The 20,475-nt window shown below is 40.4% G+C and overlaps 2 protein-coding genes across 2 annotated transcripts; one reads left to right on the forward strand and one right to left on the reverse strand.

Annotated features, from left to right (window-relative positions):
* Positions 1–11: 11 nt before the first annotated feature.
* Positions 12–8,955, reverse strand: LOC122770165 (collagen alpha-1(XXIV) chain). Its single transcript, XM_044027181.1, has 15 exons — positions 8,862–8,955; positions 8,493–8,600; positions 6,132–6,239; positions 5,905–6,012; positions 4,535–4,588; positions 4,344–4,406; positions 4,079–4,132; positions 3,920–3,955; positions 3,168–3,203; positions 2,808–2,834; positions 1,765–1,830; positions 1,496–1,664; positions 1,252–1,361; positions 761–997; positions 12–437 (listed from the first exon to the last, which is right to left on the reverse strand). Exons 1-15 carry the CDS (start codon positions 8,943–8,945, stop codon positions 291–293), a joined length of 1,407 nt encoding a protein of 468 aa, XP_043883116.1. The 5' UTR covers positions 8,946–8,955; the 3' UTR covers positions 12–290.
* A 4,786-nt stretch (positions 8,956–13,741) lies between these two features.
* LOC122778597 (relaxin-3 receptor 1-like) lies at positions 13,742–16,206 on the forward strand. The gene is made up of 3 exons (XM_044040646.1): positions 13,742–14,249; positions 14,870–15,313; positions 15,411–16,206. Exons 1-3 carry the CDS (start codon positions 14,046–14,048, stop codon positions 16,020–16,022), a joined length of 1,260 nt encoding a protein of 419 aa, XP_043896581.1. The 5' UTR covers positions 13,742–14,045; the 3' UTR covers positions 16,023–16,206.
* The last annotated feature ends 4,269 nt before the right edge of the window (positions 16,207–20,475 follow it).

Raw genomic sequence — 20,475 nt, forward strand, 5'->3', positions numbered from 1 at the left:
AAACAAACAAACACAGTTTACACATTTATTTGATAAATACTGGTATACACTGTTCTCCTTTGGCTTTCTTTTTCCCGGATGTCCTGCAGAGATCAAGTTCCTACAGGCCTGCCTTCAAACGGACCTTGGGCAAAGTCCTTTCAACAAAACACTCTCCATGGCACACGACTAACTCCCATGGACACTCGTTCAGGCTTGGTGTTCAAGTTTCTCTTTGGTAGGCAGCCATTTTGAACAGCCTTGCATTTAAGTCGTTTATGTAAGTCGGTTACAGGATAGTGGTGTCGGTGTCAGAGGAAGCAGACTGGACCAACTTCTATATGTTGCTGACTGGTGGGCTGTGGTGTGGGAAATTCCTGTATGTCAACGATAGGTAGCTGACGACTGTCCTGAGTATGGAAGAGGAAACGTGACTGGTGCCAACTCCCGTCTTGGATCTGACAGAAAGAAAAAAAAAAAGGAGTTTTTAATATTTCATATTGGCAGTAATTCAATAATTCTCAGCATATATAAATACCTATATAACACAATGAGCGTCGGACTAATGCAGGATTTCTCATGCCAGTTCAAAGTGTGCTGGTCATATATGTATTATGCGATCAATATCTGCAGATAAAACCAGCTCATAGATATATCAGTCAGGCTCCAATTCAAATAATGTACAATGGAACTGCCTGTAATCTCAGCTTTTCAGACTGTAAGGCAAATAAAACAACATTTGTTGATTGACTGATTCACTTCCCACTCCCTAGCCAGGTACCTTGCACTCGTCTTGCAGCACATGTGGTTCAAGTAGTGTGTCTTTCACAAACATCTGTTTGTTCCAGCCCCGAAACCGAAATGTGGTGTTGTGCGTATGAGCGTTTCCAGTGGAGGTGAGGCTGTCCGATGGATTGTCGGATGGATCGTTCAGGCAGTGGAGTGTGATGCTGTGGCTGGCCTCAGTGCTTAATAAATGAAGAAACTTCATTTGGACTTGCCCGACACCGAACACCATCTATGGGCGAGAGACAGCAAGAGATGTAGTGTGATCAATCTGTCAACATTATAGCTGAATGTGTTCTATCAAATGTTTCCAAATTCAAAATGTTAAACCGTCCTAAATACGGTAAAAGGTTAGATTTAAAGTCAATATCAATTATGCTTTTATTGTCATGCTGAAGACTTTGACATGGACAAAAGGGGGAATATTCATCTATTTAAAAAAAAAATATTCTTTGATGAATAAGTTCTTGCACACTTCATCGTTACCTTATTAGAGGCCAGTGGATGTAAACATGTCTTCCCCCCTGCAGTGAAGTTGCAGAAGACCTTGAAGGCATCAGATATGCAGCCCAGATTGGGATCGATCCAGAACCAACCTAAAAAGTCCCCAATCAAACAGAAGACAGAGGAAAAAATGAACAGGGAAACAAGACAAGGTTTTATATACACACACATCTACATGGAACTAAAGAAAAAAGCCTCATATGAATGTCCACTGAAAGTCTCTTACCATCTTTAAGTGTGTGCTGACAGTCGAGCAGATCTTTGCAGATACGAGCTGGGTTTTCTCTCGTGCCTAGAGGTTCTTTGATGCTCTCAACCACACTGCTCAGGTAACGCAGAGTCTTCAGTATCTCTGTATTCTGATCCGGCAGGCTCATCTCTGTGTTCTGGAAACTCTGGATCAGATAGATAAGGACGCTGGAGTCAAAATCAGAAATTGCAAACAGTATGAAAATGCCTTGAAATTGTATCTGTTCAGCCGGTGTCTTACTGTACCTCTGTCCTGAGGGCAGTGTTTGAGTCTGACAGACTGTAGACTTCTGAGTAATCATATATCTGCCTCTGTGGAATGTAAATCAGCAGGATAAATGTAATGAAAAACAGGTTCAGCTTCACGTTCGTGACTAAACTGAAAGATCTTAATACATGGGCTTGTTGATAGGTTTCAGAAATCAACACATGTTCAGTTTACAGAGAAAACGTTCATAGAACCGCTGCGCGCTTCAATAACAGAAAGGCAGTGAGAAAAAAGTCTTCCATCAATAAACCGTCACATTCCAGGGAAGACATTCTACTCAGCATAAACACTACAGTCATCCCATAATGTGTGGAAACAAAAAAAATGCATTTGATGTACAGCGGAGTCTTTAAGTCTAAGACCAGTGTACAGATGGGTCTCAGGCTTTTAGCGTTCTTAGAAATGTTCAAACAGGAGCAGCCTAAACTTTATCCAGAAGTTATGACAAAGTGGAGATGTGAACGATGAGTCTACATGATTAGTTGGCACTTCTATATGTTAGCAAATCAGTGACAAAGATTCCTGCCCTGGCTGTAGCGCGTCCTGGCTTTGCTCTGCTGTCAGAGAAATAAATCTTGACAGGAGAGAATCTTGGATTACAGGAGAGACGTAACAGCATTGCTCTCCAGCCAGAACCACATGAAGAAACTCTTGCTGTCTCTTAGTGAGGATGCCAAATAATTGCCAGAAAAGTTTTTTTCCCTTTACATAACATCATGTTATGTCACAGTGAGGCAACTGTTGACATTCAACTGTAGGTGAACTTTCATAATTAACTCTTTAATTAAAAGCAAACGCAACATCTATTAGGTCAAAGTGACCTTTCCCTTTGGGTGACCAAGTTCATCCATGTGGATGTTTGTGTGACAAGTCATAAAAGTCCTTCCAGGTGTTGCTAAAATACTGTCCACTGGGCACATTTTCCTCTAACTTTATGGCCCCCAAACCTGTGTTTTTTAAATCAATCTCAAAGCAGGACTTTTATCATCCTGGCTGTCTGTTTATGACATGAAGCACTTACCGTTGGACCTGGAGCACCAGGGGGTCCCTGAGGTGGGAAGAGAGACACAGTGAAAAATTATCCCCATAGTGGTCGTATAGTTTTAGCAAGGAAAGCAAGGAAGAGCACGAGACAGCAAGCAAGAAAGACAGGTCAGATATCTATAGTGGATAATAGATAGATAGATAGATAGATAGATAGATAGATAGATAGATAGATAGATAGATAGATAGATAGATAGATAGATAGGTTATAGCAAAGTAGCTAGCTAAATATAAAATAGCAACATAGCTAGATAGCAATGTAGCTAGCTAGATATAAGATAGCAACATAGCGAGTAGACGGACGGACGGACGGACAGACAGACAGATTGACACTTACTCTGGGTCCTGAACCTCCTTGTGGTCCTTGGGGCCCCTGAAAGCATGACACAGACTGTTTATTAACATGATTAAACAAAAATGAAAAACAATTTGTATGTACAGCATGAATAGGGACAAAATAGGTTAAGTTGCTCTTCTCATCATTGTCTATGATGTGTCTCACTGTAAGATGTCACCGACTGCCCCCACCAACAATGCTCTATAGTAGCTCTGACACCGGAAACAGCTGGACTTGATTTTGTTCTTTTGGAGTGATTTTGTATGGTTCAAGTGAATGTATGCACATGATTTGACATCATGGGCGCTTGAGGAAACAGCTTGAATGTGGGCCCAGTGTGTATACAGTGTGACTGGGAGAATGGAAACAGAAGTGAATGTGTGTGGACTGCACTGTGGTTTGCCATGCTAACATTTTGACAAGGCATTTCCTTTGCAGTGTTTACACAAGGAGGTCTGTGCGTACTGTAAGTTCCCACGGCGACCTCTCGGAGACACCGAGTTACAGCTATGATTCACTCACCGTGATCTGCTGACGCTTTAAGACAGTCAGACTTACGAAAACCTCCCACTGCCTTCATGCATCTTTAAACAGAGCTCCCATCATTTTCGCCTTTGTATTTACACCATAGTATACTTCTGAACACTTCCCGCTGAAGAATTTATAGGTGTGTTGTCCTGACATTGACATAGTAGCATGTAATCACATGCTCTCTAAGTCGTTATCATATAAATATTTTAATCAATCCTTACCATTTCACCGTTACCCCCTTTTGGACCCCTTGGTCCCTGTAGAAAAGAAAAAGAAACACATGAAATATTATACCTCAACTTGAATTTCATTAATTAGCACACTGAAGACTTTATTAAAAGTGAGGTCAACACATTGGTCATCATTATGAAACTCCTTACAGGTTTGCCCAGTGGACCCATCATTCCTTCAGGGCCTACAGGTCCAGATAATCCCTGAAACAAACATTATAATTGAGGGTCAATACAACAAAATGGAAGGTGATTACAAAAAGTCTAACTATTTATTTTAAGGTCTTTGGCTCTGCAACAACAACTTTTCTTGACAGGATCCTACATTTCTTTGCACACCAGTCATTGTTTTGTATTTGATAACCCGCAGTGTTGTGGTGTAGTTACTCGCTCTAAGTCTTACTACTAAACTTACCGCAGTACCCATCGGTCCTTTGGGGCCAGGGAAGCCTCTAAATCCAAAATCACCATTTGGTCCCTGTTTGGACAAAAATGAGCTCTTGTAAGTTGATATAACAATATTATTCTAGTATGTTGTATCATTTCTGTTTCAGTTAAATTGTTTAATGGCTGTTTAACTGTAAGTTTAGCTGCCCAGAGTCTTACCTTTGGACCTGGAAAGCCTTGCAAACCCACCATGCCCACATTTCCATATTCTCCCTACAAACAGAAAAGATGGTGGCATCATAGCATCGAAAGGACCATGTATTTTTACACATTTCATACAGAGGAGATTGTCCTTTTTTGTCAATTCTAAAGAAAATGGGCCACACACACTTTATGTCTGGCTCTAAAGTAACCCCAAATACACACACACACAGTAGGATTAGGTGTCTGCTCCCTGCTCTGTGCCTGAGTGCTGCCTGTCAGGGTGGCAGACACAATGTTTGTACAGCCAGTCAATCACATCCTCTGCACAGCTCCACTTTCCACCCCGCGACTTTGGCCGAGAAGCTCTATTCAGTGAATAGTGTAAAGGGATCTGACCCAAGGGCCCGAGTCTGCTCTCTGTTTCACAAACATCAATGGAGATAACTGGTGGAAAGAGGGGAGAAGCGGGGACTCAATGTTGTTCCTTTATTCTTCATTTTGAGCAGTTACATAAGTAGAGCGGAGCACCTCATTTTCCAGATCTCTGGTGTGTGAGGATCTTATATAACTCGTCTTTACCAGGCACAGTGTTTCCATTCCCAGTCTCGCCCACATAATTTCTTATTCCACTCCGGGAGACAAAAGTGTCAGACACAGATTTTTTATCCCCACTGCAGACTGGCTACCTGAGCCCCCCCCCAAAGATAAATTTAAAAAGCAATTAGAAAAACATAATACATTTTAGAAAACCAGCAAAATTTGAGCAATGGTATGGTAATTTAAAACAAGATTATGAACAACGTTACGTTAAAATAACGGCTTCAAAACTGTTTTTGATGACACATTTACTTGTAATAGGGAGAATGGTGCCACTTTTCTCTCACAGTTTGCGTCCTGAATGTGCGTTCTTGTACTTACCGTAACTTTGTTGAGCAGGTACAAATTAAATTGTCAAATTTACTAATGTTCAGGGTCTAACCAGCTAGAATCAGTCCCAGAAAAAGAGTGAATGTACAGTAGTTAAAAAGAAACTGCTGGTTCAGAAAACAGATGATTATGAGGAATATACTCCATTATGCCATGCAAAGTAACAAATATCTTGTGTGATAAACACTTTAAATTACAATTAACATTCAATTAAGGTATAAAAATGAGAATTTGGACATTACAGTATTAGAAATAAATCAAGAGTAGTTCATTCATTATAATGGCAGGGTTTTCAGGATTTCTGATAACATTTTCATAAAATAGATCATTTCGTCCATGTTTGCGCATGAGCCAGTTCTCTATAAAATTAACCTGCCATGATGTGCATAACACCACTGCTTTTATTTCAGGTGATGCATATACACTTGAATATTAGATGTAGATGAAGATACACGTACCGGTTGTCCTTTGGGTCCTGGATCGCCTTTCTTGCCCTGGTCACCAGAAGTTCCCTCCATGCCTTTGAATCCTGGGGTACCTCTGTCTCCTGACAGACCAGGCTCCCCCTAAGGCCAACACAGGTCAGGTCACTTGAGAAAGCATTTGTTTTGTCCAAGCAGGAACATTGTAACAACTTAGAATACTTGAGATCAATACTCATCAAAACCTTTTTTTCTTTTTGTACCTTCTGTCCAGGTGGTCCTATTTCTCCAATTTGTCCAGGAAGTCCGGCCTCTCCCCTACGACCTGGAAGTCCAGCAAGTCCCTCAAGTCCCACTAAACCTCTTTGGCCCTGCAAAGAAAGCAGAGTTGTGTCAACGACATTTTGTAAATGTCAAATCAGGTGTATGGTTACACGGCTACAAACATCCAGGGGAACTAGAACTTGAGTGAAGATACTTGAAGATATTTCATCCAGAAGATGTCATTAAGATCTTAGAACTGAAGGATCAGCGGTCAATCTTCTTTATGAGTCTACAAGAAAGGTCAGGACAAAAACTACCACATCATTCAGCGGCAGGCTTTATCAAAAATATGGTTTAAACTGTTACACCATAACTGACCAAAGCAAAACTTACCATTAATATTCATGTCTTTTGGAAACCCTTACCCAGAAGAAGTTAACTGATTGATGGTTCTATGTAAGACATTCCGTTCAATAACTCTGAACATAATTCTAACTATGCTGTAAAGTCATAGCTGGAAAGCACTGTGCTCTCATCTGCCGGCCTCTACTGGTTGCAATATTTCTTGACAGCGTGCTCTGAGAGCTTCGCCATAAACCTGACTGCCTTTCACAGAGTGATCACTGACGCCGCAGACCGCAGCGGTTTCCTGCTCCATCAGCAGTGTGTTGAAGCAGAGGGGAGCGACTGATATTAGAATAACAGATTGAGTGGTCGCTGCCTCACACATGGCTCCTGTTCCTCGATCACCAGGAAGAGAGCAGATAAATCAGGGAGCAGGTTGGAGTTGTGCTGCTGTAGATTAACCATCTAAACTGTCTACAATCTAAATGACATCACTGAGAAACGTAAGACTAATCCATCAAACACTTACAGGCTCACGTTGCAGATTCCCTGCACCTGAAGTCTTCTCAGTGCATTATCATTATCATGCATTGTGAGTTTGTTGGGTCTTGTTTTGAACAGCAGACCGAAAGAAAAAAAAAAAAGCATCTGCAGCTACAGCACCTGTCTGGTGTTTGAATTTAAATGTGGTCGAAGTGTCAAGAACAACTTCAGCTGCATTTCTTTCCTGTTGCTCACAACTATAAAACAGAAATGCTCCAAACTAATTTCCCCCATTCGATGTGCAAATGCGTCCAGCTGGCAAGGTGAACAGGAATGAATATGCAGCAGATAATAAGGAAACAATAAATTAGACGGTTATGACAATTATGGGAATAATGACTAATAAGGACACACGTTTCCTGCTGACCTCAGCTGTTGACAGCTCTTCATGGTTTATAGTCAAATAGCACCATAAAAAAGCAAAGAAGCAGGCAGTTGGCTCAAGAGAAACATGCTACCCGGAAAATCCACTTTTCACGTGAAAAAGAAAAAGCCTAAATACACTAAAAAATAATTTTTTTTATCTACAGGACTTGTATTTTTCGACATTCTAACAATCTTTTGCTGTGATTTAAGAGATTATAAGAGTAATAACTTGTAAATGAAACCTCGACAAGAAAGACTTGGCCATGCATAAAATCTTAATCCACTCTGGCAGCACATTTATATCACACTTAGTCGTATGACTCTGCTTTTCTTGTTAATGTATTTTGGACTTTATGTGTTTTTGATGGTGACATTGGAGCATGACCACAAGGCAGAGAAAAGAAAGAGGTTGTGATAAAAGCTCAGTCTTATATAAGTCTCTATAAGTGTTATCAGTATTAACCTGTGGGCCCTACTGTATATCTAATTTAAACAACTCAAGAAAACTCATTAGCCACGTACTATAGTCAAATAAAGACAACAAGCATAGTGAGGTAAACACAGTTTTCCACAACAGCTTATTCTGCACTAACTCCACTGTAGTCGATTAAATTAGGCAGCACATATTTATTCATTGTGGCCTAGGTTCAGCTCTCTCTTCAGACATCTGCTGTATAATGAATGAATGAATGAATGAATGAATGAATAAGGCACAAAATGGACAAAGCTGTGAAGTCATGATCCTCACAATGTAAAGATCACTGGAGATTTAGCAGTGCAAGTTGTGACACATGGTTCCTGTGTGCATCGATGTCAACTCTACAACTCACACTGTCATAACTCGTGTTGCCTCTACAGTGTTTGAGAGAAGTCAGACTTCTCATTACTCATGTAGCTCAACAGTGTAACATTTCATGTGGAACATTCAGAAAACATACAGTAGATTGTAGGTATTTAAGTGGAAATAATAGTGAAATGTGATTGTACACATTTCTGTTTAATACCAGTATCAAAGAGGTTTTACATTTATGTGCACATGACTTTCTTTATAGCATACGTCACTCAAATCACTATGTTATCATACAGATAATGTCACTGATGATTACCTGACGTCCTATTTTCCCAGGTGGTCCTGTTAAACCAGTCAGTCCAGGGGGACCATCTGATCCTGGGTATCCAATCATTCCCACGAGTCCAGGTAAACCACTTGGCCCCTGAAAAGATTATAATGTCACTCAATCTCCTCTCTGGATGAAAAAAAACATTATTCCTGCAGACCTTTACCAACACAAATACATGCTTACTTCTTTCACCAGCACCCACTTAACATATTATTAAAGTATGACAGCAAAGAAAGCCAGTTTATAGCATTTTCAAATATCTTTTTTTTCTTTCTTTTTAAATAAATGTCTGTCCCTGCTGCTGTTTGTCTTTTAACCATGTACAGTACACAGTGGAGATGATGTGATACTCACTTCAATGCCAGGAGCTCCACTCAGCCCCCTTGCTCCTTTTTGTCCTGCTGACCCCTGGGTAAACACACGCACAAACATGTCCATCTCATTCCCTTTTCATTGAGGAGCTGAAACTTTTAAGACTGTGTTATATATGAGGTCATACAGTAAATAGTGAAATATGTGCCATACAGTAAGACTAAGACAGAAACAGTTTTGTTTTAACAATACTTCATGCCATCACATGTAATTCCAAATGCAAATGGATCCAGTTCAGACTGTTCAGTGCCTGATATTTGAAAGCATGCCATCTATATGTCTCCATATGTTGCAAGTGAAGGTATTTCTCAAACTCAGTTTAAGCTCGAGCCAAGATGAATACATTAACAGAAATATTCCCATGGAGTCAGAAATGCTTCTATAGAATCTGAACTGGTTGTATAAACACTGTTGCATACAAGCTGTTTCACATGTGGAAGAAAGTCAGTGATGTCTGGAAACCTGGGAATACTTCATTTTTTAATATACTGTATATATGCAACTCAAGGAGGCTCAGCGTTGTTTCACATGGGGAATTTACACTTATGTAATCAGAAATCCTCTGACAAGGCTAGTGACTTTAAACAACTTGAGTTACAGGGAGTCTTTTTCGCAAAAAGTGATCAAATGTGATCATCCAAGCTATCAAAAAAGGCAACGTTCCTTTCATAATCATCAATGGCAAATGAAGTAAAATCCATTAAAGCTTGAATACTTTGTTCAAATCCTCCAGTAACAATATTTTAAGAAAAGACAAAAGTTTAATTACAAGGCATCCTTAAGCCCTTAAGAGAGCTCCTATGGTGACAAACTGTCTAGGGTTGGCAAGTGGACTTTAAAGAGGCTTAAGCATTTTCTTTAACAGATGAGAACATTTTGTTATTTGAGAAAACTATGCCCGCAGTTATGAGTGTTGTTGCGTATTATATGAAGAAAATGCTGCACTCTTGTCTTTCTGCTTGTTAAGACTGCAACTCAAAGCCAACACTGCTTTACGCACTCTCTGATGCAACTGACATCCTTGTGTATGTATGAGCAGGGTCATCTATCAGGTGGAAAATGAAAAGTGGCATGTTGTCCAGAACTCTGTGGTTGGCCTCACTCTGGCAACAAGCAGAGGGATTTGTCTTTATCCCACAGTGTTGGGTATAAACCAAAAACTACTAACCTATGACTTTTTTGACTAATTTTGGATGACATACTATAGTATTACTTTTTTGACTGATTTTGGACGACAAACTAACCTATGACTTTTTTGACACATTTTTGACGACATACTAACCTATGACTTTTTTGTCAAAATTAGACATTTGAAAAAACTCTGCATGAGATGAAATTTGAACTCGCAACCCTCAGCTTATGAGCCCAGTTCCTCTATACATTAGGCCACTTGGCCAACTGTACTTCAGGTTACATACTAACCTATGACTTTTTGGTCACATTTTGGACGACATACTTACCTATGACTTTTTGACACATTTTGGACGACATACTAACCTATGACTTTTTAGACTGATTTTGGACGACATACTATAGTATGACTTTTTTGACTGATTTTTGAATTAGGCATACTATACTATGACTTTTGACTGATTTTTGGGCGACATGGTATAATGTGACTTTTGACGATTTTTGACGGACATACTAACTATGACTTTTGACTGATTTTGGGCCTGACATACTATAGTACTGACTTTTTGACTGATTTTGGTCGACATACTATACTATGACTTTTTTGACTGATTTTGGACGACATAGTATAATATGACTTTTTTGACTGATTTTTGACGACATACTAACCTATGACTTTTTTGACTGATTTTGGAAGACATACTATACTATGACTTTTTTGACTGATTTAGGACGACATACTAACCTATGAGTTTTTTGACTGATTTTGGACGAGATACTATTCTGGAGTTTTGACTGATTTTGGGCGACATACTAACCTATGACCTTTTGACTGATTTTGGGCGACATACTATAGTATGACTTTTTGACTATTTTGACTGACATACTATACTGCCAGCTTTTTGACTGATTTTTTGGCCGACATACTTAACCTATGACTTTTTGACTGATTTTGGAAGACATACTATACTATGACTTTTGACTGATTTGAGACTGACATACTATCCTATGAGTTTTGACTGATTTTGGACGAGATACTATACTATGAGTTTTTTGACTGATTTTGGACGAGATACTATGCTATGAGTTTTTTACTGATTTTGGACGACATACTAACCTATGACTTTTTTGACTGATTTTGGACGACATACTAACCTATGACTTTTTGGTCACATTTTGGACGACATACTAACCTATGACTCTTTTTTTTCACCCTGCAAGAGGAAAGAGGGAGAACACATTCAACAAAAAAGGAGAAATTAAACTACAGTAGAAACAGCATATAATGTGATGAAGAGAAATATAGATATAGATAGTCAGTCATGTAGGCCCTGAGCATAGTCAAGGGTGAAAGGAGGTAACAGGAGGACAGCAGGATTCTGTATTTGTTTGTTTGTGACAAGAACCGAAAACCAGATCATTTGAACATGCTGTAACATTTGCACACAGTGCTCCCTTTATGATGATCATTTCTGTTCTATTTCTTCCACCAAGATCATGACTAATTTGATTGAACCTACATTGTCTCTGCTCTCAGGTAAGGATGCTGTGTGTGAAACTGTGTGTGCATAGTATTACTGCAGCAAAGCAAAGGGAACTATTCAGTGTGTGACTATATTTCACTTTTTCCTCCAACAGTTCAGAATCTGTAACATGATTATCTTTACCCTCATATACATTAAATCATCCAAACTAAATATATTTTCACCTTGGCCTGTTGAAATTTTAACTTTGACACAAGAATGAAAACAAGTCCCAGGTTAATAGTCATTCTGAGCTCTATGTTAGCAAAAGACAAAAACAGGAGTTAAGGGAGGCACAGGACAACAGCACCAGTTTTTATTTACTGAAAAATAAAATAAAATTCATGAAAATTAAATGAAACATCTTTAGGGGTTTTAGAAGATCCAGCAGATCGCACAGTAGTGGCTTTGGGGTGCTTTTCCTTGCATGCTTTCAAAATGAATCAAAAGAAGATGAAAGAGTTCACAAATACTTTTTTTTTTTAAATTGATAGTTAATTGATAGTTAAACTTCACTTTGCCTCATGGGACATGAGGCAAAGTGAAGTTTTTTTGCAGTGAATCACAAACAATTTTGTGCAAAATAGCTGATTAGTTTTTAACTACTCAAGCAGGTCCACTGTGACTTGTTAAAGCTTAAGAAAATGACAAAATATCTTCTTTTTTGTGCATTCAATCCCCCGCTCAGCTCACCACAGCTGGTGTTAGGTGAATACTGACCCTTACCTATGAGAAATGCAAATTAAAAGCATTCACTCTCTCTCTTTTCTGGCTCTCACAAACGCCAAAGGCCTTTTGAAATCTGATTCTTCTGATGTGCATTTTAGATGCAAATCAACAACTTTGAATGCTATGGAAATGTGGTTGTGGAGATACCATCCTGTGTGGTTGCGCATTTCTCATCAGGTTAGGGAATTTTAAAGGTAATGATTGGCGCAGTATCTGAGAGTGTGATTTGTTTGCTACATGACAGAGACAGAGAGAGAGAAAAAAAACCCACTATATATGAAATGGTAGGTTATAGCATATAAATACAGCACAATACAGAAAAGGTGGCTTGCAACATACTGTAGGTTAACGTTACAGAATAGAAACAGACCAGAATCAGAATGTTCTACAGCTGCCAAATAGGTTTTTACTATTTACTTATTCGAGGTACATCTATTCAATACAATTGGTTTGGGTTTTTCTTTAAGACAGCACTGACACAATTCATCATAGGTTTGCAGACAGTGGGTCACACAACATGGAAACAATTTTAAAAAATAGGTACATTTTGAACACAAGACTACAAGAGAAGCAAATACAATTCAATACAAGTGAATTGTGAGACGTGCAAAGCATGCAACGCGGCTTTAAATCAAAAGAAAGCAGAAACACTGAGATCAAGATCCTTCACTGAGCCGCATTTGGGAGAAATTAGAGTGTTCCAGTGGCTCAAGTGCAGGAAAAAAACTGGTAAAAAAAAAAACAAAACAAAAAAAACACAACTGTAAATACTGTGGCTGGTGATGAAAATGGTTGGGGGGGCGTATTTTTATGGAAAGAGAAAAAAAAGTCCTACACGAATCAAAAGGAAACAACAGCTGACGCGGTTTGAAGTGGAGGGTGATCGATTAAAGATCAGGCATGATGATTGCTGTTTGGAGCTGTGAGAGAGACAGAGACACACACACACACAGGTAGAGAGAGACAAACACTGGGAGATGCATAGTGTTGCCTCTTGCTGTGGCTGTGTCCGTGTTGTTTCAAACTAGTTTGGCGTGACGTAAATGGTGATGCTTTGACGTTGCTGTTGAAGTTATGGGCTCATCATTTATGTAATAAACGTTTAGCAGATTTCATTTTAGAGCTTATTTGTTTATTTGCTTTGTGTATTTTTGGTTTTGTGGTTAGTTGTGCATATTGAAACATCTAAATGGAATCCCCCTTTTTTTTAAACAACATGAGAGGTAAGACATCAGCTGAAGTTCTCAGTGTCCCTGCAATAGAAAGCGCGTTGTCCTCTCTCACCTTTTGCAGTAAGATAAGGATTTAAAAACAAAAAAACATGTTGCATGTCGAAGGCGCGCGCGTGCGCCACCGTGAGTATACGCTTCCAGTCTGTGGATGCTGACAGCGTCACCGAGAGAGAAAGAGGAGGAGGGAAGGAGGAGGAGGAGGGAGATGTTGCATCAACTAGTCAGACTTCAAGCTGAACGCTCCGAAGTAGGCTGCCTCTCATTTGATCATTTTTAATCACACCCATGTTTTTTCTCCCCACTACTGTAAAAATAACCAAACGCAGGCAGAAATACTTTTTAGGAGCCACCAGAATAAATGATGAGACTCTGATCTCCCGCTGAGACTTGAAACACTTCCATGCAGCAGGACAAGGACGCTGAGGATGTTTGCGTCCTCCGCTGCAGTGCGCCCGCACTCTGGAGAGCTGGTCTGAAATAGGAGGCAAAACTGCACAACTTGCTTGAGAAAAAGTAACTCACCCAGCCCCAATTTTCACCTCCGCGGCATCATGCAGAGCAACGGCAGCGCCTTCGGACCCCCGACCTCTCTGAGCGTGTGTGGAGAAGAGGATGAGCGCGAAATTTCCAAATTGGTCAGCCCCACGGGAGCAGCCTCCAACCTGGCAACCTTTAACTTCTCTTTGAACTGCTGGCTTCACATCCTCTCCAAGGAATCCTCAGTGGACCTGCACGGAGACAGCGCAAACCTGGCAGTAGGTTCATGCAAAGACTACATTGAAATGAATAGGGATGAATATTCAATTGTTTGAAAAGAAAAATGCATTATATTAAACATTTTAAAATAAGAAAAATACTATCAATTATTACAATGATAAAACAATCATTTGTTTATACTTTACTAATAACTACATAATATATGGTGCATCTATTACCTCAGGGTGGCAGCTGCTACAGCAGAAGACTTTCGTTAGTGGACTGATGACGTTCATGCTACTCCTCTCAGCTCCACACACTGTAAACCCTGCATTACCTTCACTAGTTCTTATGTTCTGGATTTTGTTGTTGTTGGACTGGAAAAATTCCCTTCTGACGAAATGTTGTCTGATGAGGAAAATAGTTAAAAGTGTGTATAGACAGTTTGGCTGGAGCAGTGACACTCACTCCAACACTAATGTGGGATAACTCAGTGGTTAAGATTGGCACCCTGTGTGCAGAAGACCTCGTAGTCACAACAACTCCACCCCTGTCAGGTGGTACTCAATTCCCTTGTAAGTCACTAAATGACATGTAATACAAATGATCCCTTCTGCCTGAAATGCATCTCAAAATCAAGTAAATGTTTCTGAAAGTGCTTGACGTTATTGTCTGACAGGTGCGAGTTCTCATAGCTCTGGTTTACCTCGTGGTGTGTGTCCTGGGACTCGTGGGTAACTTCCTGGCGCTCTTCTTGCTCCACTCCCGCCGACGTGGTCGCCACCACTCTTCCATTGACTGCTTTGTGATGAGCCTGGCACTGACCGACCTCCAGTTCGTCCTCACCTTGCCTTTCTGGGCCGTGGACACGGTGCTGGACTTCCGCTGGCCCTTCGGCCGGGTCATGTGTAAGATCGTGAGCTCGGTCACCACGCTCAACATGTACGCCAGCGTCTTCTTCCTCACCGCCATGAGTGTGACCCGCTACCGCTCCCTGGTGACCTCCCTGAAGATGGAAAGCCCCAGGATCACCACTGCTCGAGCCAAGTGGGTCAGTTTAGCCATTTGGGTGGTGTCACTTGTGGCTACGCTGCCTCACACTCTCTACTCCACCACAGTCCAGGTTTTGAGACTAATCTTTCATTCCCAATTTGATTTGCTTACAGAAGATATTCTCTGTTGTAGATCAGCAGCCTCTGATGCTCTTATGTTGTTGACAGGTATCGGCTGACGACGAGCTGTGCCTGGTGCGGTTCTCCGACTCCGACTCAGACTACTGGGATCCACAAGTCCTGCTTGGACTCTATCAAACTCAAAAAGTTCTCTTAGGATTTGTAGTGCCCTTGATTGTCATCAGCGTCTGCTACCTCCTCCTCCTGAGGTTCATCCTGAGCCGACGTGTTGTCAGCAGTGTGGACAGTGGAAGCGTCGGAGAGAGGTCAGAGTGTGAGCGCGGTCGCCACCGCCGCCGCTCCAAAGTCACCCGCTCTGTCACCATTGTAGTTCTGTCCTTCTTCATCTGCTGGCTGCCCAACCAGGCTCTCACTCTGTGGGGGGTGTTGATCAAATTTGACATGGTGCCCTTCAGTAAAGCCTTCTACAACGCCCAGGCCTATGCCTTCCCACTGACCGTGTGTCTGGCTCATGCAAACAGCTGCCTCAACCCGGTGCTCTACTGCCTGATCCGACAGGAGTACAGAGCTGGACTGAAGGAGCTCCTGCTGAGAGTTTCGCGCTCTATCCAAAATGTCGTCACGCTGGCTCTGAGAGGCAAACGAGTGGAGGAAGCACCGTCCAGTCTCGTCATCATACATAAAGACATCAACATGTAACTTATTCTATGAGAAGGAACCGTTTGGGGAGGTTTGGGACACGTGCATATTTGCGTCTTACTTGCTGAGAGTTTGATGAGAGGACTAATCCCAGTTCTCAAGCCTGAAGCTGCAGTTAAATTAAACAATTGTAATTTATATATTATATTAACAATTAAATATATTAGTGAGCTTTTGTGGCCACACGGTTGGTGTAGTGGTCAGCACTCTTGCCTTTGCAGCAAGAAGAAGAAGGTTTGAGCCCCAGTTGGAACAAGGGCCTGTTTGCATGTTCTGTGTGTGTGCGTGCGTGTGTGTGTTTTCTCCTAAATTGAGTGAATGGTTGTTTCTCTCTATGTGGCCCTGTGATGGACTGGCAAACTGTCCAGGGCGTACCCTGCCTATCACCCTATGTCAGCTGAGATTGGCGCAACCCTCCGGTGGAGGATAAAGCGGTAGATAATGGATATGGTTTGCTTCTTTGTGCAAAGCTGAACTAACTGGCATCTCTCTGTAACCTCATTTAAGACATAAATATTAGGGCCGCACACTAAACTGACAGTCGTTTCTTTATTGTGAAAAGAAATGCAGATATAGCACAGACGGCTTGAACTGTGATAAATGTAGATTATCACGGAGTTGAGTTGGTTTTGTTTGGCAAATTCTTTATTTTCAATCATTTCCTTATTTTATTTTTCTCACTTGGTGGGCAGAGAAATAACAATCCACGTAGCGAGGGATGTCTTTGTTAAAAGAAGCTCAACATGTTTTAAAGGGGGCATCAATAAAACAATGTTGTTGGAACTTAAATAATGCATTTCATTTTGTTCAGTGTCTGCATAGGAGACTCATTGTCGTTAGCAGCAAACCCAAAACAGGTCAACACTAACACTGTATTTTAAGTTTGATTATTTCAGCTCATACCGTCATACTACACCGTCTCCTTGCCTTGTTTTCTTTGGTGCCATAATTAGGTCGTCCCTCCTCACCTATTTCACACGGACACATTGAAGGTTATTTTACCTTTTGAAAAACTGGAAAGAAAAACATCAAAACATGGGATCAATCAGCTCCGAGTTACATTCATTCAAGAAGAAAAACAGTTGTAATTTGGTCATGATAAAAGCACGATTGTCACATTGCCATGAGGAGCGATGTATGTTATTTTTTTATCATTTGTGTTATTGTCTTGTGTTCAAATCCAGGACATTTTCCTCGATGTAAGCAGTGTTTGATGCCAGCATGAAACTGTCGGCCATTTTCATGTCTCTCTGTCCGTCTTGCTGTGTCTGTAAATTGTTTTGTGGAAAAAAAAACCCATGTGAGTTCTGTGACATTAAATAAAACAAGAGCACAAAAGACTCCAGTGACGTCTCACGAGAAGTTAATCTCTGCTGCAGAATCCAAAACCAGGAAGATGAGGGAAAAGAACTAGTCAGCGGCACAAAAGCTGCCATACAACTGTGCCCTTTAGCAACCTTTACAGTCAGGGATAATCATGTTCAACTGCCAAGAGATAAGGGCTGATGAGCACATACACACCATCAAATTACCTCCACAGTGTGCCACTCTAATAGTAATTACAGTACTTCTCTGATCAGAACCATAGTTTTGAAGGCTAGCACGTCACCAAGGGAAACTGCACCTTCTGGCTGTGAATAGAAAAGTCAAAGATTTCAGAACCTGCACAGATTACTGTGCTACAGCCTGCTGTTCACAGTGTTATCATAGAGTGCCAAGCCGCTGACATCTGTAATCATCATTTCAGATTCTTTTTTTCTGCTTTTCCATTTTCTCTTTCCCTATCAAGGGTCCGAACACTGGACCGAGCAGCGACAGACAAAACCCCCTCAACCAAACAAATGGCATCCACTCGCATCCAGCAGGCTTTCATTTAGGTTCAGAAAAAAATATGCTGCGTGGTGGTGACAGGTTAAAAAAAGTCTCAGGGTAGCACGACGTGACTGAAAGACAAGACCATCTTCATCTTTAAGTATACAAATAATTAATAATGAATAATTACTAATTAAAACCACTTGTTTACAAAGTCAAACACGATGTTCATTCTTTATTTATGATTATGCGACAAGGACGGCAGAGGGGCTGCATCCAGTCCCAGCTGATATTGGGCATTAGAAGTGGAGTACACAATCAAAAGACTGGCAGTTCATCAAAGGAACAACATACAGACCCAAAAACTATTCACATTCACAATCTAACATCCACTTGGTCCCAAATTTAGTTTAAAGACTGGGGCAACATTTCTCTAAACTCTAGTCAGAAAAGAATTTTCTGAGGACACTTTACATATTCAGAAGTGAGTGGAAATAAGGTCCGTTTTACTTGTTTTCTCCCCGTGTGTACGTGGGTTCTCTTCACCGGTTTCCTCCCACAGTCCAAGCACATGCAGATTTGGGGATTAGGTGAATTGGACACTCTAAACTTGAGTGTGAGAGTGGATGGTTGTTTGTCTCTATATGCGGCCCTGTGATGGACAGGTGACCTTGTCCTTTCACCCCATGTCAGCTGGGATTGGCACCAGCGGCCCCCGTGACTCTCACGTGGAGGATAAAGCGGTAGAATAATGAATGATGGATTTTTTTTTTCCTCATTAATTCAACTCAATAATGAAAGTACAACGAGAAACACTACAAGGTCAACCAGTGCACAGATACAAAAATAGAATAGAATAAAATAAATATTTCATATCAGTCATCGGAGGCCTCATTTACACAGATACGCGATTGATGTGTTCTTATTGGTAATCAGGGTGTTTGCCATTTGAAGGTCAGTGGTTCTATAGGTGAACAGACGTGTGTTCAAAGATTTGTAAGAATGTGAATTAGTGAATTGTTTCAGTGAGACAAATGGACCCATGCTCAGAATTGAATTGATTTGGAGGCATGTCGTTCATCTATAGAACAAGCTTCCAAGTTTTCAGAATTGTGTGCGTGGATTAAATTTTTTTGTGTGTGTATAAAGTAGAGTAAAGTAAAAACTGTGACCAAATTCCAAATGTGCCTGTTTTTGGACTGTGGGAGAACCCGTACAGAACCCACATGCACACTGGGAACTACACTTGAGAGGTCAGCAGCTTCTTGTGGTCATTCACAATCCTGAAACTGAGTTTACGGGATATTTTCAAATCTCATTGAGTCAAATCTCAATCATTATCCGTTTTTCTTTAGAAATCACAAGAGTTTAATTGAAATAAAAGCACTTCATGGCACATAATAAACAGTCATTTAAGTAAAATCTTCATATAGGATAAAAAAATTAATTTGTTGAAACTAATTGGTCTCCCTCTAGTTCTTATCGTAATGGGGAAACTTCAATTGTTTCCTATAATGAAGGGAAAGCTTTGTTCTTCCATTTTCTCTACACCAATCTATCGTCGCCTCTGGACTTGCGATGTTATGTTGTCATGGCCGTAACCTGAGGAAAAAGCGATAGAAGATGGATATTAGCTAATCTAAGGGCTGCTATTTAGATCCCTGGTTCCAACAATTAGTGATAAACGCAGTGATAAAGACACGAAAAAACCAAGAGTGTGATAGAAAGGTCCTGGATGAATGTGAAGATTAGCAAAAGCGCTACATGAAAGCAGACAAAGCAAATGTAAATGTGCTGTTTTCATGTTTGTAGGTGCAACGAGTCCTGAACCGTGGGTAATAAAAATGGGTACACGAACAGGAAGACCGCGTCTCTAGAGACTGATTTCTGTCAAGAACTGTGGTGACGAATCTGGATTCAGTTGTTAGTGCTGCTGCACAGCATGACTTAGTCAAATTACAATTAAAGTGCATGTGTCTTGGAGGCACCGTGACAATTTGATGTTCCTCTTTTTAAGATCAAAGAGTGGTAAGTGATTATCTTAAAAACTAATCTTATGTGATGAAACACTTCATGACTTCATGAATTATTATAATGATTGACCAAGAATCATTACAATACCTAGGTTTCAGGTTTGAAAATAAAGCTCACAAATGAACTTTCTCACCGGTTTAATGGAAATGCATTGAATTTGACTGATTTGAAAATAAACTCACTGGCTACAGTATTAGGTACATATGTGCACTTGCTTGTTAAGGAAGAAAGGAAGTAAAAAATCTTTAAAATTTTTCTTACATTTCTGCCTAATAGGAAACAATTTTGACAAGCAAGTTTGACGTAAAAAATGAACACTGTTTAAGTTGTAACTTTGTCTTCTAACATTACACCATTTCAGCTTTCTTGAATTTAGGCCAGATTTGTCTACTTTCTGGCCAGTTTATCCTAGTTTTAAGGAACATTACAGTCTAAAAGTGGCTATAGATTTACAAACTGCTTTTAAGTATTCTGTTTTTTGTTTTGTTTTTTCCAAACACTCACCACTCTGTGATTCAGTAAATGATTTCCTTGTTTGCTCTGGTGTGACAGTCTTTTATGAGCTCAACTCAACCCAGTCCAAGTGGTTTTTGACACTTAGATTAGT

The sequence above is a fragment of the Solea senegalensis genome, linkage group LG1 (genome assembly GCF_019176455.1).
Source record: "Solea senegalensis isolate Sse05_10M linkage group LG1, IFAPA_SoseM_1, whole genome shotgun sequence".
NCBI classification, from domain to species: Eukaryota; Metazoa; Chordata; class Actinopteri; order Pleuronectiformes; family Soleidae; genus Solea; species Solea senegalensis.

Coding starts and splice junctions, on each gene's coding strand:
- LOC122778597 (XM_044040646.1), top strand. CDS start 14,046: ATGCAGAGCAACGGCAGCGCCTTCGGACCCCCGACCTCTCTGAGCGTG. Junction 14,250..14,869: donor GAGACAGCGCAAACCTGGCA/GTAGGTTCATGC, acceptor ATTGTCTGACAG/GTGCGAGTTCTCATAGCTCT. Junction 15,314..15,410: donor TCTACTCCACCACAGTCCAG/GTTTTGAGACTA, acceptor TGTTGTTGACAG/GTATCGGCTGACGACGAGCT.
- LOC122770165 (XM_044027181.1), bottom strand. CDS start 8,945: ATGGACATGTTTGTGCGTGTGTTTACCCAGGGGTCAGCAGGACAAAAA. Junction 4,407..4,534: donor AAGGCTTTCCAGGTCCAAAG/GTAAGACTCTGG, acceptor TTGTCCAAACAG/GGACCAAATGGTGATTTTGG. Junction 998..1,251: donor ATCCACTGGCCTCTAATAAG/GTAACGATGAAG, acceptor TCTCGCCCATAG/ATGGTGTTCGGTGTCGGGCA.